Genomic DNA, 22452 nt, shown 5'->3' on the forward strand with positions numbered 1-22452 from the left:
GGAGCTGGGAGGAGAACCTGGTAGCTGAGCACTCCTGGCTGCTGTGAGTTTGGGGTTGTATTTCAGCCCTTCTGCCCTCCGACTCCTTTAACACCCAGGGCTCAGTCCAGCCTCCTGGCCATGGGTCCAGCCTACCGGCTATTCTTGCAGTGCCGTTTCCCCTTTCCATTTGCCAATTCCTTTCCCCCTGCCCTAAAGTTCATGCGTGGTCAGCCTCCCTGCTCTTTACTCCTTGCTGCTGCTTTACCAAATGTCAGCGCTGCGCTGAGAGACAACAGTTAGAATTACAGACCTGGCACAGTTGTGCCAGTTTCAATACCAGTTCTGAGTAATGAAGCAGAAATTAGGGATCAAAATCAGCTGTGTGTATACCAGATCAGATGTGCCTCCCTGGGGACAGATGGTGTAACCTTTAAGAAAAAAAGAAATCTGCTTGTAAAGCATGTCTGTTCACAGCCTGAAACCTGCAATGTGACACAGAGTCATAGAATCATTGAATGGTTTAGGTTGGAAAGGACCTTGAAGATCATCGAGTTCCAACCACCCTGCCATGGGCAGGGACACCTCCCACTAGACCAGGTTGTCCAAGGCCACGTCCAGCCTGGCCTTGAACACCTCCAGGGATGGGGCCTCAACAACCTCTCTGGGCAACCTGTTCCAGTGCCTTGCAGCCCTCAGGCCACTGTCCCTTCTTTCCACAATGCCACTCAGCTGAATCATGCTTCCTTCTTTAAACAGGAGATTTCTAGGTTTTAAGGGCTTGAAGTCTCACAGGCTTCAGTCAGCATTTGTTTCAGACACTTGAAGAGCCTAACAAAGAGATGAATGCTTGTTTCTCCACTGATTCAGGGCTTCCTAGAGCTCCTCAGCTGATAGTATGTGCGATGTCTAATCGACCCTTGAAGACAACAAAATATGTTGTCTTTTTGGTCATGAAAGTCCTTCACAACATAGAATCGTAGAATGGTTTATGTTGGAAGGGACCTTGAAGATCATCCAGTCCCAACCCCCGTGCCCTGGGCAGGGACACCTCCCACCAGCCCAAGTTGCTCCAAGCCCCATCCAACCTGGCCTTGAACCCGGATGGGGCAGCCACAGTTTCTCTGGGCAACCTGCGCCAGGGGCTCACCACCCTCAGAGTGAAAAATTTCTTCCTACTATCTAATCTAAATCTCACGTCTTCCAGTTTCAAACCATTCCCCCTCATCCTCTCACTACATGCCCTTGTAAAAAGTCCCTCTCCAGCCTCCTTGTAGGCGCCCTTCAGATACTGGAAGGCTGCTATAAGGTCTCCCCGGAGCCTTCTCTTCTCCAGGCTGAAGAAGAACGTCACCCATAGGCAGTATAATCATGGTCCGGTCACCTTCTCAATATCTCAGTACAAGTCTGGGGAGGTTTCTGGAGCAAAGCCAGTTTCCCGCAGCTCATTCAGGTGGCTAAGTAATCATCGGTGTGTTTTGGGTGTGTTTGATAAGGAAGGTCTGAAGGGGTGAGACCCCAGTGATCCTGCCGTTCTCAACTGTACAGGGTAAGATGAAGCCAATATTTGTCCATCCCTATCTGAAACAGTAAAAGACAAAATGGAGTAAGGAAAAATGCTTTTTTTTTTTTTGGTAAAATCAGAGGAGCTGCCCACAACTGGCTAGGGAGATTTGTGGGATGCCTACTGTGTAAAGAAATCTCTCTTTCTCCTCCCCGAGGTGATTTCTTCAGGGAAAAAAGCAGTCAGCAGCAGCCGCATTAAAGAGATCAGCTTTAGACCTCTGAGCAGAGATGAAAGGGGAGCATTTATTGTCTGCAAGACACCGCTTCTGGTTTTCTGCAGAATCAGCCACGTAGCTCTGCACCAGTTACACTTATTTCAACGTCTGCGAGACTTTCTTCTTATCCGAAAGGGTTGCACAGTTCCCGCTTTCAAAGATGAGATGAAGTTTCAGGAAGAGCAACAGCCAACATCAAACACTTTAGCAGAGAACCTGATGTGGGTCTTATTTTCATGCTTTTCTTGTTCCAGAAGGAAAAAAGATACTGCAAATTTGAAAAATCCCTGAGGAGAGGATTTATAACATCAAGCCCCCTCATCTGATCCTCACAACATGCAGCAGCTACTTCTGCTCAGATGGTGCATCAGCTGTAAGATCAGCCTCCTGCGGTTTAGCGGTGCACTGCAAGGCAGAACACTGCAAAGCAGCATGGACATGTGCTTGTAGCTGGTCCATGCTCTTTTGTTTCGCTGTAGATTTGCTGAGCTTTCACTCTCAGCCAGGTTCCCACAAAGCCAAGAATTAAATTTAGGAGCTTTGACGATTCCTATTATAAGAGAAAATTGGTGTGTCGCATCCAGTTCTTCTGCTGCAACAATTTTGCAGGACAAATTAAACCATTAAGCTAGAACACAAGAGGATAACACCATGCTCTGGTATACAAAACAACTGCTGTGACAGAAAGGCATCCTTGTCCACAAAAGGGAGGCTGTTTTGGTATTTCAGGCTCTCTCAGAGGTGCCTTCCCAGTGGGACATCCCACTTAGACCAATTAGTATCTGGAGTGGGCACGTGGGGGAGCCAAGGCAGCGCTGTCTCAGCCTAGATGGGAACCGAAAATGCCCTTTGGGCTCAGAGAGAGCAGGGGCACAGCTATAAACCCCTTTAACTGTGAGAAGGGAGGGAATTTGCCCGGTTATACATGATACAAACAGACACTACTCAATCTGACCTGCTAAAAGGTAGTGTCCCTGGCCATTTCTTCCCATGGGACAAGTTCTCTGCACCTTTAGAAGAAATGCAAAGGTCGGTGGCTGCTTATTTGGTTGGTTTTTTGGTTTTTTTTTTTGTTTTTTTCTTGGTTTCCCCCACCCCACCACTTAATAGCTACATTTCACTATAGGCTTTGCAGGGGCCAGGGGGCAAATTAGTAATAAGTTCTATAAGGACTGAGTTCCACTTGAAGGCGCAGGTCAAATTTAACTTTCAGAGCATGTCAAGAGCTGTGGTGTGGTACTGAGAGCAGGCAGTTTCCCTCCATAAAGTACCGAGTGTCCTGGTGCAGGAAACACAGAGAGATGGCTCAGTACCCTGCAGCATCTCGTCTTAAGAGTCAAGGTGAAAAAAGAACAAGAACTTAAGGCTGCTGTTGTAGGCAGTAATTGGGTGAAGTAGTTGGCAAGGCACAGACAATTCTTGTAGCTCACACCTTTCAGCTGTCATCAGAAAAAAAACCTAAATCAATGTTATTGGTCCCCAGAGAGATTCAGTGGAGCTAAATTAGCATAACCTCATAAATGACAGGCTTTCCCATTCATCTCAGTCCCTAGCAAGAAACTGTCCATTGCTGCTTTACTGCAGCAGTGCCCAGGAGCAGTCCCAGTGTTTCAGGTGCTCCCACATAAGATGTAACACAAAACAGGGCTTCCCAGCTAACTCCAAAGCTCCAAGTTCAAAGTTAAAACAATCTTCATCTCTTTTTCTCCATAGAAAGGACAAAACACGCGTGGATATAACCCTCTCTGTTGGAGCCTTCCTCATCACACCACCTTCAAAAGCCTCCTTCTTCAGCAATGGAGATCCCTGTTTGCAGAACTGAAGGTGAGGATAGAGAAGATTTGATTGCCATTAAATACCCTGCCAGCAATAGTGGCGATAGTTCTTTTCCAGGCTTTTGGGCAATATGATGCAGCAGAGCATGTTGCCTTTCTTGGTCCACCCTTCTTCAGGGAGAACTTGGTGCAGTCTCAGCCTACTGAAACATAGATATGACATAATGTTGTGGGTCTTTTCATGAGAAAAGCACCACTTCTCACCACGAACAGCAAGGCCAACTGCCAGCAGCATAAATGCCATCCCAGTGCCCTCATGTGTGACCTGTGATAACGCTCTTCTGTACTATCATGCCACCAGATGGTCACCACTGGTTCTCCACTGACTATTGGAACCCATAAAATAATGCACCAGTGGTGTACTTTGCGATAGTTCCTGGAAACCCTGATCCCCACTCTGCTGGGCAGAGGAAAATCAAGTCCCCACACAGAGATGTCCTGGCCCAAAGACTTCAGCCTTGGCTCTGCAAGGAGGCACGTTTGAACTGAAATCACCATGGCTCAAAGCCACATCTTCATGGTGTTTTAAACGGTGGTTTCAGCCAGCTCTGAGCAGGGAGACGGCCTGCGGGTCCTGTTTGCAGTTCTGGCCTGGAAGCGTGAGGAACAGGCAGTGCAGGGCTTTTCCCAGATATCAGTGAGAAGGGCCAAACAGCACATGATGGGATAAACCAGCTGGTTTGATAAGGCAGAACAAAAAGAGGAATATGGATAGTCGGAAAAAGCTGGGACAAGTGGCTGCCTTATGCTGGAAGCGGCAGCGCGGGGGCGGGCTGCTGAGGTGGAAAGGGCAGAGCCAACACCACACAGTTCCAAACAACAACATGGCAGTTCCAAATGGGCAGTCCCGGAGCGCAGCAGCCTCTACCCGGGCAGGAGGCCACAGTAGCAGCTCAGTAGAAGGCCAGGGCATCCCTGAGCTCTGATGTGGCCACCCAGACTGAGCTTGTTTGGGAATATGCCACCACCCAGGTGTCAGGCTGTGCCCTGCTCTTACACCAGTGTTGAACAGTAGCAGTGAGCAGGCCTGTGGGAGGTGTGCCCGGGTAGAGGAACTCCTTTGCCAAGTGATGGAGCTCTGTGAGGAGGTGAGTCAGTTGAGAAGTATAAGGGAGTGTGAGCAAGAGATAGACAACTGGAGCCGCACTGTGCCTTCCCTGAAAGAAGCACATCAGGCAGACAGAGCGCCACATACAGAGCACTCCCCACCCTCTAGCAGCATGGCTGAATGTGGAGATTCAGAGGACAGGGGCCAGTGGCAAGTCCCTGCCCGACGTGCCTCTCAAGTAACCCCCACATCATCCCAGGTGCCCTTGATCATGGGCTGCTTTTCAAGATGCCAGGTCTGCTGGCAACACACAGTAAAAGCCTGTCTCGCAGGAGAAAAAGGGTTTTAGGGCAGGAGTTGGCGGGGTTCATTGACAGAGCTTTAAACTAGATTCGAAAGGGGATGGGGATAGATCCGGGCTTGCTAGCAAAAAAACTGAAAGCAGCATGCTGGCACTAGATTTGGAAAAGGAAGGGGGTGTAACTGGGCTCTTTAGGAATAAGTTTGGGGGTGGCAGAATTATAGCTTCCTCCAGTAAAAAGGAGAAGGGACCAGTAGCCCAGCTGAAGTGCTTATACACTAATGCACGTAGCATGGACAACAAACAGGAGGAGCTGGAAGCCATTGCACAGCAGGATAATTACAATGTAGTCGCCATCACAGAAACGTGGTGGGATGACTTGCGCAACTTGAGTGCTGTAATGGATGGCTATAGGTTCTTCAGGAAGGATAGGCAAGCAAGGAGAGGTCAGGGGGTGGCTCTGTATGTCAGGGAGTGTTATAAATGTTTTGAACTAAATGATGGTGACAATAGGGTTGAGTGTTTATGAGTAAGAATCAGGGGGAGGGCCAACAAGCCAGACATTGTAGTAAGAGTCTGTTATAGACCGCCCAACCAGGATGAGGAGGCAGATGAAATATTCTACAAATGGCTGGGAGAAGTCTCAAGATTGTGAGCTCTTGTCCTCGTGGGGGACTTCAACTTGCAGAATATCTGCTGGGAGTACAATACAGCAGGGAGGGAACAGTCTAGAAGGTTCCTGGAATGTACTGGGATCACTTCCTGATGCAGCTGGTGAGGGAGCCGACTAGGGAAGGTGCCCTGCTGGACCTGCTGTTTGTAAACGGGGAAGGGCTTCTGGGGGATGTGACAGTAGGAGGCTGTCTTGGGAACAGTGACCATGAAACGATAGGAGAAGCAAGGAGAGGGGTCAGCAGAACTGCTACCTTGGACTTCCAGAGGGCGGACTTTGGGCTTCTCAGGATCGTGGTTGACAAAGTCCCTTGGGCAAAGTCCTGAAGGGCAAAGGAGTCCAGGAAGCCTGGATGTTTTTCAAGAAGGAACTCTTAAAGGCACAGGAGCAGGCTGTCCCCGTGTGCTGAAAGACAAGCTGTCAGGGAAAAAGACCAGCCTGGCTGAACAGGGAGCTAGGGTTGCAATTTAGGGAGAAAAAGAGGATTTATGGCCTTTGGAAGAAAGGGCAGGCCACTCAGGAGGACTACAAAGAGGTAGTGAGGCTATGGAGGGAAAAAAAGCCCAGCTAGAAGTAAACATGGCTTCTGTTGTCAAGGACAACAAAAAAAGTTTCTATAAAAGTATTAACAATAAAAAGAGGACTAAGGATAATCTCTGTCCTCTAGTAGAAGTGGCCAGTAACATAGTGACCAAGGATACGGAAAAGGTCAAGGTACTTAATGCTGTCTTTGCCTCAGTCTTCAGCAGTAGGACCATTGTTCCCTGAGTACCCAGACCCCTGAGCTAGAAGACAGGGATGGGGAGTAGAATGAAGCCCCTGTAATCCAAGGGGAAATGGTGAGGGACCTGCTTCAGCACTTGGAGGTACACAAATCTATGGGCCCAGATGGGATGCACCGGAGGATACTGAAGGGGCTGGTGGAAGTGATCACCAGGCCACTTAGCATGATTTATGAGCAGTCCTGGCTAACCGGGGAGGTCCCAGCTGACTGGAGGTTGGCAAATGTGACACCCATCCAAAAGAAGGGCCGGAAGGGGGATCCAGGGAACTACAGGCCGGTCAGTCTGAGCTCATTGCCTGGGAAGGTCATGGAACAGATCATCCTCAGTGCCATTACACGGCACATGCAGGCAAACAGGGTGATCAGGCCCATTCAGCATGGGTTTGTGAAAGGCAGGTCATGCCTGACAAACCTGATCTCCTTCTATGACAAGGTGACCCGCTCAATGGATGAGGGAAAAGCTGTGGATGTTATCTACCTGGATTTTAGCAAATCTTTTGACACCGTTTCCCACAGCATTCTCCTGGGGAAACTCACTGCTCATGGCCTGGACAGGTGTACTCTTTGCTTGGTAAAAATCTGGCTGGATGGACATGCCCAGAGAGTGTTGGTGAATGGAGCTAAATCCAGTTGGTGTCCAGTCACAAGTGGTGTCCCCCAGGGCTCGGTGCTGGGGCCAGTTCTCTTTAATATCTTTATCAACGATCTGGATAAGGGGATCGAATGCACCCGCAGTAAGTTCGCAGATGACACTAAGCTAGGCAGGTGTGTTGATCGACTTGAGGGTAGGATGGCTCTACAGAGGGATCTGGACAGGCTGGACCAATGGGCCGAGGCCAGTGGTATGAGGTTCAGCAAGGCCGAGTGCTAGGTCCTGCACTTGGGTCACAATAACCCCATGCAGTGCTACAGGCTTGGGGTGGAGTGGATGGAAAGCTGCCTGGCGGAAAAGGACCTGGGGGTGATGGTGGACGGCCAGATGAATATGAGCCGGCAGTATGCCTAGGTGGCCAAGAAGGCCAATGGCATCCTGGCCTGTATGAGGAATAGTGCGGTGAGCAGGACTAGGGAAGTGATCATCCCCCTGTACTCAGCACTGGTGAGGCCCCACCTCGAGTGCTGTGTTCAGTTTTGGGCCCTTCATGACAAGAAGGACATTGAGGTGCTGGAGCGTGTCCAGAGAAGAGCTACAAAGCTGGTGAGGGGTCTGGAGCACACGTCTTATGAGGAACGACTGAGGCAACTGAGGTTGTTTAGCCTGGAGAAGAGGAGGCTGAGGGGAGACCTTATCACTCTCTACAATTACCTGAAAGGAGGGTGTAGAGAGGTGGGGGCTGACCTCTTCTCCCTGGTGACAAGTGATAGGACGAGAGGAAATGGGTTCAAGTTATATCAGATGAGGTTTAGATTGGATATTAGGAAACATTTTTTCACTGAAAGGGTTATTAAACATTGGAAGAGGCTGCCCAGGGAGGTGGTAGATTCACCATCCCTGGAGGTGTTTAAAAAAAGGGTAGATGTGGTACTTGTGGACATAGTTTAGAAGTGGTTTTGTCAGGTTAGGTTAATGGTTGGACTTGATGATTCCAACCTCAGCAATTCTATGATTCTGTGACTGCAACCTCTGTCATAACACCTACGAGCGTGCAGAACAGGTCGGCATGGGGCGCTCCAGCATGTTCCCTTGTAGTAGCTACTCATGCCAATGTATGGGCTGCTGAAGCCCTGCATACAACGCCTGGTAGGGCACACATGGACCATTCATCATTGCTAATTCCTCAAATGCAATGTCTTCTGCGAGGCTCCTAATACATCTGGGTCTGTGGCAGGGCAAAGAAGTGAAGTACTGTCCAACCAGAACCCACTCCACACTGTGAAGAAGATTCAGTCCCTTAAAAGGCAGCAGGCAATAATGAAAAGTAAACAATAATTTACAAATGGAAATAGCAAACATTTTATATATATATATATTTTATTCTGACATCCAGAGGAAGGGCTCTTTTTCTCCAGAATATCGTGCAAGTTAGAGGAGCAGGGGATCAGAAACATGAGCTGCTTCAAAAGCTGTGTGGTTGAATGGGGAAACTGATACAATAGACGCGGGATGCCGTCAGCACCCATGCTGCGATGTGGTCAGGCAAGCTGCCCCTCCTCACGGTGCAGGCTGTGGCAAATCCTGCCTCTGCTGTGGAGGTCAGGCCAGGCAGAACGGCTCTGTAACCCTGCCTGGGTTACACACAGCTGCTCAGTAAGGGGTTAACTGCATTAGCATCATGCAAGACAGAAAACGGTTACAGGGAGCTTTCTCCTGAAGTCACGAGCTGACCTGAGCTGGCACTACCAGTTAGTTCTCTGAGCCTTTAGCTGGGGCTTTGTCTTGCTGCTGGTGTTGGAAGACAGGATTTCAGTGAGAGTGTCAAACATATGACGATCAGTGGAGAGTTCAAACAAACTGCAGGCTGGGTAAGGCATTTTCCTCATTTGGAGCAAAAGAAGAGTTCTTTGTCTTCTCAAGAACTTTATTTATGGAAAGGTCTGGAGAAGAAAGGGAGGAGAACAGAAGCACCTCAAGTTTGGGAAGAAAATTGCTCTAGATGTGACCTATTTTTCTGCGCTACGAAATGCTGTTCATTAGTTATCTAAAAGCTTTCGGTTTTTAGTATGCATAATAGACACTTTGCTAATTCTGAACAAAGCCCCTCTTGAAAAAGAAGCTATTTGTATGTGCATAGAGCTTTTCAGACTTGGAGGCCTCAGGTGTTTTCATTATGTTTTTCAATATCTCAAGGTCATGGGGATATGATGAATAAGTGGGACTGAACTGCATTTTATTGTTCGTGGGAGTTCACAGTGTGCACAGCAATTTTCTCCATTGGCGTTGGACTATTGTGTCGTCTAACAGTGAATTAAAGATAGCACACAGAATGAAAGCAAGATGCATCTCGCCTGTATTGTCAGGATTTTATAATCATAATCAGCTGGCTGAAAATGGCATAATTGCTCTGATATGGGGGCTTGCTTTTCTGTTTTCCCGTCTTTCTAATTGTTTTTAGGGAAGGTTTGATTTGGTTTTCTTAGTTTGGATTTTGGAGCGTGTTTGCATGAAAGAGAGGCAGAGGAAAACCCTGATTTATAAATTTATAAGACTCTGTAACCTGCTTTGCCTGCACATGCAACGCAGGATGACTGCATGCTGCAAATAGTTCCCGGAGCATTACTTCTGCATTGGTCACTGCTCTGTGCTACCAGGGTGGGTTCTGTGGTCCTAAGGGTTCTCATGTTGGTGTGTGCTGTTTCACCCCTGTTCGTCAGTTGTCTCCACATGTTGTTTCATTTGCACAGTCCAGCCTGAAAACCCAAAGATGGGGCACAGAACAGAGGAGAGTTTGTGGGGGAAGAAAAGGATCCAGAGAAGGCATCTCTTCCACGGCACAACATTGCCTTCCTTCCCTCACAACGACCCCAGGAGCACAGAGCGGAGAGCTGGGGCTGGCAGCGTCTCCTTCCTCTCTCTTTTGCTACTGCCTTGCACCTTCCAGGAAGAGTATTTCCAGTCAGTGCCGAGGTGACAAGAGAGAAGAACTTGGACTGTTTTGTGCTATAAGGGTAAAGAGGTCACCAGGGCAAACTCTGGCATCTTGCCATCCACACATCTCCTCCAGGTTCTGAGTGTGGTCTCCCACCCTGAACCACTCTCTACTGAGACATGCCATATTCAGGAAGAAGACTACCTCAGACAGAGTTGCAAACTTTGCCCATGGGGTGCAGGAGGCTGGGGTGAGCAACCCTCACCAAGCCCTTGAAGGGCAGACATCGGGACAAGCTAAAGCAGTCAGGCCTCCCAGGGAGAAGGGCATTGCAGTACAGACCTACAGACAGAAGGAAAAGTGGGCAGAGGGTCTAGGCATGGCAGGGCACGGAGTGTGATGAGGATGTGCCATATGCCAGCAGGCAGACCAATACTCTGACCCTGCAGACGCTGAGCCCTCAGCCAACAACAGAATGCCACCCTACCCTCATCTCAAGAAAGTCTGAATTGTGGAAGAGAGAGATAGCTGGGGATGACTACCATGGACCTTTGGGACAGAAACGACCATGGTGGATTTTTTCCGTGTCTTTGTTTCAAAAACTGATTTATTTCGTGCGGTAGAAAGATACTGTAAAAAGGTCTTTAAAATGGCCAAGAAGGAACATAGAGCTCAGCTGGAAGAAAAAACGATGTTGGAAACTGAAGTTGTGCTAAGCATAAGTAGCTAGATTGGTGAAGCCTTCCTTAGGCCGCAAGCTGTAACCCAGCAATATGGTGAACTTAGCCTAAGCAGAATAGTCTTGTAGGACTTCAATACATGGTGATTTAACTAACATAATGAAATGGTGTAAGTAATATTAATGAAAATTGTATGCTTGAGCAATATGAATTAGAGTGACTGTTAAGATCAAAGGAAAGGGAACTATAATTCCTGGAAATGAAGGAAGGGACCATTCTGCCTGGAGTCAGCAGAGGACGGATGAGATTCAGCAGATGGATGAGATCCAGGTGCAGACCATCAAAGAGATCATGAAACTGTGTAAGAAGGAAAAGGCACCTGCACCAAAACTCCAGTCATTGCAGAGGACACGTAACCACTGAAAAATTTGTTTGGACAAAGGTAAACACTTGTTCCTTGAACAGGGGTATGAACAGCTTGTGTCATAGATTGTGATGCTTTAAAAAGCACAGGAAAATAACCGAGGGGGTACCTCTTTGGAGGCACCCAGCTAGATCTGTATTAAACCAAGTCTGTGGAAGAACCTTGGGTCTGAACCCTTCTTTACCATTGGAGACTAAGGCTGGATCCAGCCACACCTAGACTCCTCTCTGAAAAGGAGTTTAGAAAGCAAAAGGGTCCAGTCTGAATCTTGTGACTCAGTGGGGGGTCTTCTCGGACTCTTCTTCAACAATGAAACGCTGGTACGAGGCAAGGAACCCAGATAACAAATGAGTCCAAAGAAATAAGCCTTGAATGACTGCATAGCACTTCTTGGGTGGAAAACTGGTGACTGGCTTATTGTTAAAACAGTCCATATTTCTCGTGGGAAGTAACCATGCAGAGTAGTAACACTAATGTAAATAGAAATTCTCTCCAGAAATTATTTCTGAGAACACCAACAGTGTTAAAATAGTTGCTTGCTCTCTCCAAATAGACACCACTGAACTTGCAAATTGATGTAATTCCAGCAATGAGCCTGTAACTTTCCTCTGCAGTCACCAGGTAAGAAACAAGTATTCAGATGCAACACAGTAAGGCAAGTAGGGCTGGATTTTGCTTTCCAAAAGAAAAAATGTCATGGCCAAAAAAAAATCAGGGAAGACTTGGGAGAGCAGAAGAAAGGAGGAAAAGATAGGGTTTAGGCAGAGAATCCAGCTGGCTGCATGTTGGGGGGATTGCCAGGAAGTCCACATATGTTTTTAAAACTTATTTTCTTCTTTTAATCTTTGCATAACCTTTACTTTTACTGTAAGTAAATGACATTTAAGATTTCTGAGTGGAGTGCAACCCCCTCTTTACCATAAGGGTTTTTGTTTCCCTTTTTGTTTGTGTTCTTTCCCAAATTTGTACCTCACTAACTCAAAAGCCAAAGCACCATTACAGTACAACTTGCAACTTAGTTCGTGTCCTTAAGAATGGATTCATTTTGCAGAAGGACTTTCAGATTCTGGCTCCTCTTTGGATACTTTCATTAAGACACATTTGTTTTAAAATAAGCAACTCTTTTCAGTTATTCAGCAGTCTGTCTCAAATGTACAAAGAATTACATCACTGAGTAGCTAATTCATTGCTAATGACTGTTTTCCTTGTGTTTTCCATGAGAGTCATGACTTCCATCTCTACCTTCTCTTCCAGTGTACCCCAGAGTTGAGAAGAGTGACTTTTTTTGCCCTATGGACCTGCAGAGTGACCCCATGGGGCTGCCAGGAGCCAGCCGAAAATCACACTCACCTTTCTCCAGGCACCGAAAACCAACTATTTCCAGGTGGCTCATGACTGAGGGACAGTAAAGGTGAGCACCAGTGGCCGTCACTTTCTGGATCAGCTCTGCTGAGATCAAGGGTCTGGGCTGGACTTTCCGCACAGAAGATTTCCCAAGTGTTTAATGAAAGCTGACAATGAGTACAGCTAAACTCTTCTTTGCAGGGGATGTGGTGTGGCTTAGGACAAACTGTCCTATAAATAAATCATACCTAGATATTCCTTTTCATAAGACTTCTTAGGCTTTTGGCTTGAATAAGCTTTCCTCCACTTTTTACCAACAACTTTGCGATGAAGTATTGCATCTGAATTATTTCATTTCACAGCTGGCTTCCTCTTTATACTAATAGTATTTTAGGCATTTAAATTTCAGGGGAAGCTAAACAGAAGGCAGCATAGCAAAGCAAATCTCGCAGACTCGTTTATCAGTGTCACATGAGGTGATACTGTCTCTGCTGAGTCAGAAAGATGCCCATTGATTTATGACTGCCTGCTGTTTGGAGGAAACTTTCCTCAAGTCATGGGGTCTCAGCCTGAAGAGACTTTCCAGTCTCCTGGTCTGACTATCCACATGCTTCAGGCTGTCACATGTTCTCTTGGGACCCTGAGCCTTTTTTGGCTAGAAGGAAAACTCCCAGAAGTGGATCCAGTGGGACGAGGGATCCCACTTTCACTGGAAACTGCCAATTGCAGCCATTGGTTCTAGCTGTGTGTTGGACCAAAATCGCTCTGGTACCTGCTGTTTCTTTTATTCTGTGCAACTGAAAAATAGCAGTTGGGTAATTGGTAACCCTCTGGCCATTTTAGGAAATGTCTCATTATTAAATGAATGATAAAAGGCTCATAGGCAGTCTGTGTTGTAGTTTTCCAGGCTTGCGTGCACATGCAGTGCAGTGCAATGGTTCGGGGGGACATCCTACCTGCAAGGTGGGACCTTACAGGACTCTATCCTGAGTTATTTGTACCAGGTGGCATCTTGGAGGAGTCCCAAGCTTCACACCAGTTTTAAGGTCTCCTTTGTGTGTTAGTAATATGACTGACTTCAGTATCTTTCTATTCAGTTGAGAATAATTTATTTTTGGAGACAAATAACTCATGATGGCTTTTGCTGAAGGTTAAACAGTCAAGAGAAGATATACTGCAGCTGTCTAAGGCTAGAAATCACCCAATGACCAATCTGGAGTAAATGGGGGAGAGAACCTTGAGAAGGGGACAGATAAGTGCTTGCAACGATAAGATTAGCAGGCTTTGGACTTTTTAGTCTGGCAGATGGCTGATTTCTCCTTGGTATTTTCTGAGGGTAAGAAGCAGCTCTCTAGTACACTGCAAACAGTGAGTGGAATGAGCGAGATAGCTAGGGGTGGGATGCATTTTCCAATTTGCTGCTCTTATCTATGGAAGGAGAGCTGGGCAGGAGCTCTTGAAGTGCTATGGTGTTGGTAGATGTCTGCAACAAGACAACAACATGGCTTTGCTGCGTTTGTTGGATTCAACTCTGTTGTGCCTGCTAACAAAGCTTTTGCGGGGGGTGTGTAGGTGGTGTTAATCTCTTCTGCTCAGAGTCAGGCTAAGCAAAACTATAAGGTCATCTGTAGGATGCTGCTGAGTTTCCAGGCTTGATGTTAACTAAGATGAGGCTCTACTTAACTTCATGGCAGGGGAGGCTGGAACTAGATGATCTTTAAGGTCCCTTCCAACTCTAACCATTCTATGATTCTGTGATTCATCCAGCCCGTTTTGGCTTCCAATAGGCTTTGGTAGCAAAGAGATAACCAGAAAATAATGTTGTCAAAAGATACCTCAGCTCTTAGTTATGCTGGGAACAAGAGATGGACTTTTCTGGGAATCCAGCTGCCTGGGTTAGTAAAATCAGGAACACTTTCCTGAGATTTAAGTTTCTGTTCTCACCAAAGGTCACTTCTACACAGTTATTCACTTAGAGATATCAATTAGCCAAAATAGAGGTGGATTTGAGCCAGATGCTAAGAACTAATCCCTGCTCATGTGGTTTATTGACTATAGTAGAGATCCTGTTGATTTACGGGAGTGTAGTTAAAAGGAGATGCAGGTCTTAATGAAGTGCTTTAAAGTAAGGAGTTATTTATGAGGGTCTCATGAGTTGAGAGTGAGGGTGCAGCCTCGGGGTAACTAAGAATAGGTGAATAGTTGAAATAAGGTCTGGAGTCAGTGGCTTAACGAAGCACTTGCTCATGCTGGACTGGTCTAGCCCCACAGGCTTCACCGGGACAGGGACCAGATGGTCCCAGACTGAGTGTTTTGCTGGAGACAAGCCCGTTTGGAGGGCAAAAGAAGCCTTAGCACCTGCCCACCACCACCCGTTTTCATGTTTTGCTGCTGTTTTGACTATCAAATTAGTATCGACATGCCCGTCCTGGCTTTGATGGAAGTGGAAGGATGCTTTCAGAGTGGGAATCCTGTAGGGCAGGGTGCTGCTGTTGTTTACCTGGGCTGGTAAACTGTTCCAGGCTGAAATTGGAGTGAGCATCTGGATGTGGAGCTATTTATTCAAAATGAAAATCAGCAAAGAAAACTATATGTATGAATTCCAAGCAGACTGAATCAGTCCAGCAACATTATTCACATTTGCTTCTGTTCTGTTGCCTTAGAGTCAAAAAAATGGGGTGCTCTACACTTCCAGTGTAAGATACAGCCACTGTTCTTAGTAATTTACCATTTGGACAGGTGATTTTTCAAATACTTCCAATTTCTGGAATGCTAAATCTGTCCCAGAAGAGGGCCAGACCACTTAGGATCTGGATCCATGTAGACCTTACGTATGTGCTTTATTAGTTGCCACTTGCAGTCCCTCACAAGTCCATGAGTCTTTGGGCTGGGGCTGAAAACCACTGCCCCAGATAGAGATGGAGAGGCAATTTGCTTGAGTAACCGAAGTGGAGAGTGGCGAAGCTGCTGGAACATTGTCTATTAAGAAAACTGAACCTTGTGCAATTTGTGAAATGGTCACTTTCTGTTATGGTGATTTCTAAATAAGCTTCCTTCATAGGTCAGAATTTTGTGCTGAACTCTCAGATGTGCTTATTTTTGCTCATTTAAGTGAGATTAAATTATTTCTTGTCTCTCTTATGTCATGGATGGGCACTGTAAACAGTACTAATGAGGCTGTCTCTGTTACCTTGTAGTACCTATGATGAATCTCCACCAAGTAAAATTAAGATAGGCTTAATTTCATTTTTAACCTTCTGAATGTTTTGAAACAGCATAGGTGATTTAATTCGAAATGAGACGTGGATGAGCCAGGACACCTGCGTTTGCTTTCATGGCATTTTCAGGTTTGGAAATGGACTGTAGGCATACCTTTCTGGTGGGGCCACTGAATGGCTGCAGGAATATAAGGAAGCGGACAGCCAGACTGACCCTTCTGAGTGTGGCGTTGCAGCTGTGAGCTGAAAAAACATTCACATTGCATATTGAAATGCTAGGGAGTACTTGGAGCAGTGCCCTCACCTATATTGACAGGCTTGCTTTTAACTATGAGGGTGTGACTGTTGAATGATGAGCTTTCCTAAAGACCTTGCTCCTGGACCAAGGTGCTTGTAGGTCAGTCTTGGCATGGTAAGGAGCTGGCTTGGGCCAAGTTTGATGGGAGGCCGGACTTGCTGTTGCCTTTTATCCTCTCCTGTAACTTGCATGTTCTCTCCAGCCCCTGGTGAAAAAGAAAGGGTTGCTCCAAACTTGCTCCTCAAACCATGAGAACTTCCCATGTGTGGCTCGGAAGCAGGAAGGCCTGTGATTAACGGCACATAGCAGATGCAGTTGGTGTCTTAGTGTTTTCACTTCTCAAGAAACCCATCTCAAAGCTTTCTGATGAATTTTATTTAACCTGCAGGAGGCTTACAGAGTTCGGAGGAACCGCAGTGCATCACTTCGTAAGGCCAGCAAGAAGGATCTTTTTTTTTCTGATTTTATTTCATAATGATTGATCGACCAAACTCAGGTTTGCTAGAGAAACTTTTTTTCTTCTTGCTTGGGATCCTAAATTTGCTCCTACAGTGCTTTAGAAATATATTATATAGAGGAAAATCAATGGAAATACCTTAGCAACAGGTTTATAATAAAGAAATAGGCCACTGTTATATTTTTTTTCCAACCTTCCTGTGGAATGAGTGTCATATTTCCTGAAAACTAAATATAGCGATGTGCATTGAATGCTAATGGGCAGATTTCTTTAGGTAAAAATGTTACAGACAAATCTTCAGAAAGTTGGTAGGGGTTCAGTAAGGATCTTAAAGCTAAGTTGTTGATCACATCTAAAATATTGCAGACCAGTTAAGGAAAGTGGTCAGAAGTAGTATGTGTATCTTGTATTTATGTGAATATTTTAAAGGGTAAGGAGTCAAAAATGTTTAAATGGAAAGTGTCCTGCTTGGGATAGTGTGGAATGGCTACTAAAGGTAGAGTTTATGACTTAAATATCTCTGTCTTTCCTAAAAATGCTCTTATCAGGAACTTGTTTTTGTTCTCCATGCTTCATGGGTCTAAGTCTTGAGATAGGAAACCCAGTTCTTTTCTACAATGCTATTGTTCTTCATCTTTGCTCTCTTAATGAACACTGTTCAGATAAATACAGCAGCAGCAGTGCCCAGAGGTTTAACAGCCAGACCATGAGCTAATGCTGCAAAGGAGCAACACTACCCTAAGTTACGTTAGGCAGTGTGCTTGGTGGGGGCATTGGGGATGATGGGGGTAAGGCTGGGGAAGTACCTGGCTCAGGATACATTATGAAGAGAGGTTGTTTGGGTTGTCCATTCTCAGACAGGGAGTGGAAATCTGTGACAAGCTCCTCTGAGAGGGAACTTCTCCTACATGACTTGCATGGGGACAGGGTCTGCTCTGTTATTTTGACAGGCAGGTGAAGCTCTAGTCAAGCTTAGAGTGGGCCCAGCCTTAGAGGGCGAGCTAGAGGGGCAGAGAAACTGCCCCGCGGGCTTGCTTGTTCCGCCAAGGCAGGCATTCAGCTCTAAGACATCTATCTTTGCTGCAGGCACCTCTGCAGGCAGCATCTCTAACAAGAGCCAGTTTTCCAGTTACTCAAAGGAGGAACCCCCCAGACTACTCAGACTGGGCACTATAAACTTGAAGCAGCTGAATCCAGAGACAACATGCAAGGAAGGGATGTAGGCAGACCCTGCTGCTCAGACAGATTCTGGCATTTTTGAAAGTTGCCAAGCACACCTTGGGAAACAAAGCCTTGGGAGGAAGGCATGAGCTCTTGGAAGGCTTCTGTGAACTTGTTAGCTGCATCATGAATACCTCTGGTTCAGGCACAGAACAAGGATGCTGAGTGAAGGCAGTTCTGCCACAGCTTTAAACACAGTGGCACAAAGCCTGACACTGAAATGTTGCGGACTTTGCCTTATTTTGCACCCTCTGATGTGCGGTATAATTTGTAGTAAATCTGAACCTAGGCAGCTGCTAAATCTACATGTAGTTGACTAGAAACAATCTGAAAGCTCTTTCTTAAGTCTAATCATACTATAGAGACAGTGCTGTCAACATCATACTCCCATGTGCGTGCTGGGCTTGTTATTTTGTGCTAGTGAGAAAACTCAGATCCCTAAAGCTTTCAGTTAGCAAGTAGCTAAACTTGTTGTATATCATCCAGCCAGGCCTGATTATAATGGCTCTTCTCTGTCTGTCCCCAGAAGGGCATAAATAAAAGTAAATTCAGACACGTTCCTTGCTTTGGGACACGTCCTTGCTAAGATGAGGGGGTTTTGTTTTTTTTTCCCCAAAGCTCTGCTGATTGAATTCTTCAGTCTTGACACAGTTTTCAGGTGGGGGAAAAGGGCAGATAAGCAATCAGTCCTGTTGTATTGGCAGCACAGAGAAATCTTGGGCTTTGGGGGATCTAGGAACCTGCAAATTACTCAGGGTTGATCCCACAAAAGACTGTGGCTGACCAGCTGCTTCTCCAGGCAGGAAAACCAAGAATTGACATATCCCACAGCCCTTTTTCTTGTTGGTTGGTTGTTGTTTTTCTTCTACCATCACTGAAATTCATCTGGTGCCCAGATGTTTGCCGGCAGAGGTACATAGAACTGCCCAGTAACCAGGAATGGCCAAGGTGCAGTGTCCACAGGCTAAGAGGATCAAGGCAAAGGCTTGGGTCCATGCTGACCAGGATCCCTGTGCCCCAGGGAAACTCGGTGAGCACACCTATTCCTAGGTCCCTTGTTCAACAGCTGTTTAAAATATCACTTCCCACTGGACTGGAGAGAAGTATCAGCTGCTCCTGAATCTTCAGGAGAGGTCCTAGTACGTGCCTCACAGTACCAGCGAGGAGCTAGTGTAGACCACACGTTGGAGGTTGAGGTGAGCACTAAGAGGATCCACTTGGCTCAGCTGCAGCAAGATAAATCCTTGCTGCCCTTCCCAGAACAAACCTTCTAACCCCGGGCACGCAGAGGAGAAGGACTACCCCTGTCCTCATCTGAAGACCACTTCCTGCTCCTCTGGTCAGTATCCCACCCTCTGCAAGGCTCTCCTCCCTCAAGGACCAGGACAAGCACAGCACGGGCAGGCTGCAGGCAAGGCAGGGAGGTGGCGCATAGCGAGCGGGGAGCCTTCTAGCAGCTCAGTGAGACTAATGAGCCAGTCCTGTTAGCTCTCTTTTCAGAGAGCTCAGGCAAAATTAGCTCCTGAGGAAAAGCGGGGCAGCGATTTTTAGTGCCCTAAGAGACTTTTAAAAGCACAAGTCGTGTTTGCACATCCAAAGCTGCAAATGTTTTGATGATCTCCAGATTAGCTGAAGGATGTTTCAGCCTGATTTAATTTGTTTGTTGCCCTGCTGACAAATGATGTATCTCTGTGATAGGGGTGCGTGCCTTTATGCTCTTGATCCTAATTATTGATAAGTAGGTCTAAGCAGTAATAGTGCTTACCTCAGGGAGGGCAAATGCTTTTAATCCTCAGGACTTCATTGACTGTGAATAGGGGTGAGAAGATCGTGTCATTTTAGGGCTGGGAAAGTAGATTTCTTAGTGGGTTTATCCTGTCAAAGGCCTGGGACTAAAGCTGCCTCCTGTCTGTAAGCTCCACTGCCAGCTGCAAAAAACAGCCATAGAGCTGTCATGAAGCCGGGTGATTTTTGGGATCTGGGTGAGCACAGGGCATGGGTCCTTGTGTGAGTCTTATGTTAAATACGCTGTGCCAGCTACATCTGGCATCAGGCCGAACCTAGAACACAAACCCAGGCACTGCAACCCCCCTCTGGACCAAAACAGCTATTGCGCCGCGCAACGGCTTCTCCCATGCACTCCTGCAGAAAGGATGCTTCTAAAGCACATGTGTGCCTCTGACATTCCCAACCTCTGGGTGATCCCTTGGGGAGACTTATAGAGAACAGGGGCTCAGGAAGGCTGTAGAAAACAGATCTCAATATTTTGGGTTGTAGCAGAGCAGGGAAGTGGAAGATAACATGGGCTAGCTCAGTGTCCTTAGTCGGGGGCTTTGAAAAGGCATTGTGAAAGTTGGGAGCAATCAAGTTCTCTGCTTGGAGGAAGTCTTGTCCCCATCACAGCTCTCTGCCCCTTCTGGTGCTCACTTCTGTGCAGGTGTTTAGCATGAGCTTGGGAGAGCTGTGGTGTTGTGGTGTGGGACTTCTGATCATAACGCAGTACATAGTCTGTGTTGTAATTTGGTTTCCGGTTCTGGCTGCTCCTTTCTCAAATCAGGCTGATGGTAAGTAGAGCAGTTGCATGTTCTGGTTCTTGATTGATTTGGTATGCGTAGGGTTAAAAACAAAAGGTGCTAATGTTAGGCAGTTGCATATTCTTCATACAAAACTATCCTTCTAGGCAGTCTTCCAGAATTCAGATCATCTCTTAGCAAGCATTTTGCCACTTCACAACGCACTGTGTGAGCCTAGCATGTATCAGAATACCTAATACTCATTCCAGCCACAGGGCACTATGGTGATGAGGAATATTAAGAATTAAAAAAACCCAACATATGCTTGATGATTAAAAAATAACACTTATTGCAAGATCAAGAGTTTAAGGAGGACACTAGATCTTGCCCTTTGTTGAACTACCTAATTAACCTAATGCTCCAACAATCTTCCTGTTTTTCCCAATGTGATGGAAAATGTTTTGCAGACTTGAAGGGTTATGGAAGTGGAAGTACTGCGCTTTTTGATCTAATTCTGTAATAGGGACAAATAATGAAGGAGAAGTAGAAATGAAAGATGTGGAATTTGTGCGTAAGAATTAGCCAGGCTTGGACGCTTTCTCAAATTTGCTGCAATTGCATGAAATAGTTGGAGATGACAAATGAGGTTTTCAGCCAGGACCCAAATGCACATGGTGACAGTTAAAATAGGTAAATAAGCTTTTTTATTAAATATGAAAGTGCAATTTAACAGAGCAGAGGAATACTCTGACAGCAAGACTGAAGCTCCTGACAAAGGAATTGGCTCGTTTTAATTTTAATTGTATTGTTATTATTGCCCATAGTAAAATGTACACATAGGCTTCTAATGCTATCAGCTGGAGTTTCACTATGTGGTGCCCCAGATGAACACGCTGAAGGAGACAATGCCTGAGAAGGGGGATCAGTGTGTCTCAGCCACAGTTCTTCCTGGGTCATAGCATCATAGAATCACAGAATGGTTAGAGTAGGAAGGGACCTTAAAGATCATCCAGGTCTACCCCTCTGCCCTGGGCAGGGATACCTCCCACCAGCCCAGGTTGCTCCAAGCCCTGTCCAACCTGGACTTGAACACCTCCAGGGATAGTGTAGCCACAGCTTCTCTGGGCAACCTGTTCCAGCGCCTCACCACCCTCACAGGAAAGAATCTCTTCCTGATATCTAATCTAAATCTCCCCTCTTTCAGTTTAAAACTGTTCCCCCTCGTCCTATTGCTCCACTCCCTGATCAAGAGTCCCTCCCCAGCTTTCCTGTCAGCCCCCTTTAGGTATTGGAAGACTGCTATGAGGTCTCCCCAGAGCTAAACAACCCCAGCTGTCTCAGCCTGCCTTCATAGGAGAGGTGCTCCAGCGCCCTGATCATCTTCATGGCTCTCCTCTGGACCCAGCTCAAGCAGGTCCATTTCCTTCTTATGCTGAGGACCCTAGAGCTGAACACAGTACTCCAGGTGGGGGCTCATGAAAGCTGAGGGGCAGAATCACCTCCCTCAACCTGCTAGCCATGCTTCTTTTGATACAGCCCAGAATGTGATTCTGTGCTGCTGGTGCACGTTGCCAGCTCATGTTCAGTTTTTCATCCACCAATACCCCCAAGTCCTTCTCCGCAGGGCTGCTCTCAATCCACTCATCACCCATGTTTGGTATTGCCCCAACCCATGTGCAGGACCTTACACTTGGCCCTGGTGAACTTCATGAGGTTTGCACAGACCCACCTCTCTAGCCTGTCAAGGTCCCTCTGGATGGCATCTTTTCCCTCTAGAGTATCAACCACAGCACTCAGCTTGCTGAGGGTGCACTCAATCCCACTACCCATGTCTCTGGCAAAGATGTTAAATAACACCGATCCAAATACCGACCCCTGAGGGACCCCACTCGTCACTGGTCTTCACCTGGACATCAAGCCATTAACCACAACATTTTGAGTGCAATCATCCAGCCAGTTCCTTATCCACTGAGTGGTACACCCATCAAATCCATGTCTCCCCATTTTAGAGACAAGGGTGTTGTGTGGGACAGCATCAAATGCTTTGCACAAGTCCAGGTAGATGACATCAGTTGCTCTTCCCTTATCCACCAATGCTGGTCATGGTAGAATGGGCTGTAGCAGCAATGTGTCTAGAGTTGCAGGCAAACATCATAACCACTATGGACCACTCCCTTTCCAGGGTCTCCTCCTCAAGGAGGGTTTGCAGGAGCTGTCCCTGTCTTCATTTCCAGCTTTTCCTTGCTCTGCCTGCAGTGCTGAGAAGAAAGGGGTGCATAAGTTCACTGGTGGTGAGGGTTTCCAAGCCTGGTGAAAATAGTAGAGCTTTCTGAGGATGTTTTATACCCCCTAGATGTTGCTGTGTTGCA

At 46.7% G+C, this 22452-nt stretch overlaps 1 protein-coding gene across 1 annotated transcript in view; it reads left to right on the plus strand.

Moving 5' to 3' along the window:
• Positions 1–5236: 5236 nt before the first annotated feature.
• Positions 5237–22452, plus strand: part of MRPS5 (mitochondrial ribosomal protein S5) — a 193389-nt gene continuing 176173 nt past the window's right edge. Inside the window, exon 1 of the mRNA XM_009892523.1 lies at positions 5237–5390. Coding sequence (XP_009890825.1) covers positions 5237–5390 — 154 coding nt within the window. The remainder of the gene's footprint in view (positions 5391–22452) is intronic.

The sequence above is a fragment of the Charadrius vociferus genome, unplaced genomic scaffold, assembly GCF_000708025.1.
Source record: "Charadrius vociferus isolate BGI_N301 unplaced genomic scaffold, ASM70802v2 scaffold139, whole genome shotgun sequence".
Taxonomy (NCBI): domain Eukaryota; kingdom Metazoa; phylum Chordata; class Aves; order Charadriiformes; family Charadriidae; genus Charadrius; species Charadrius vociferus.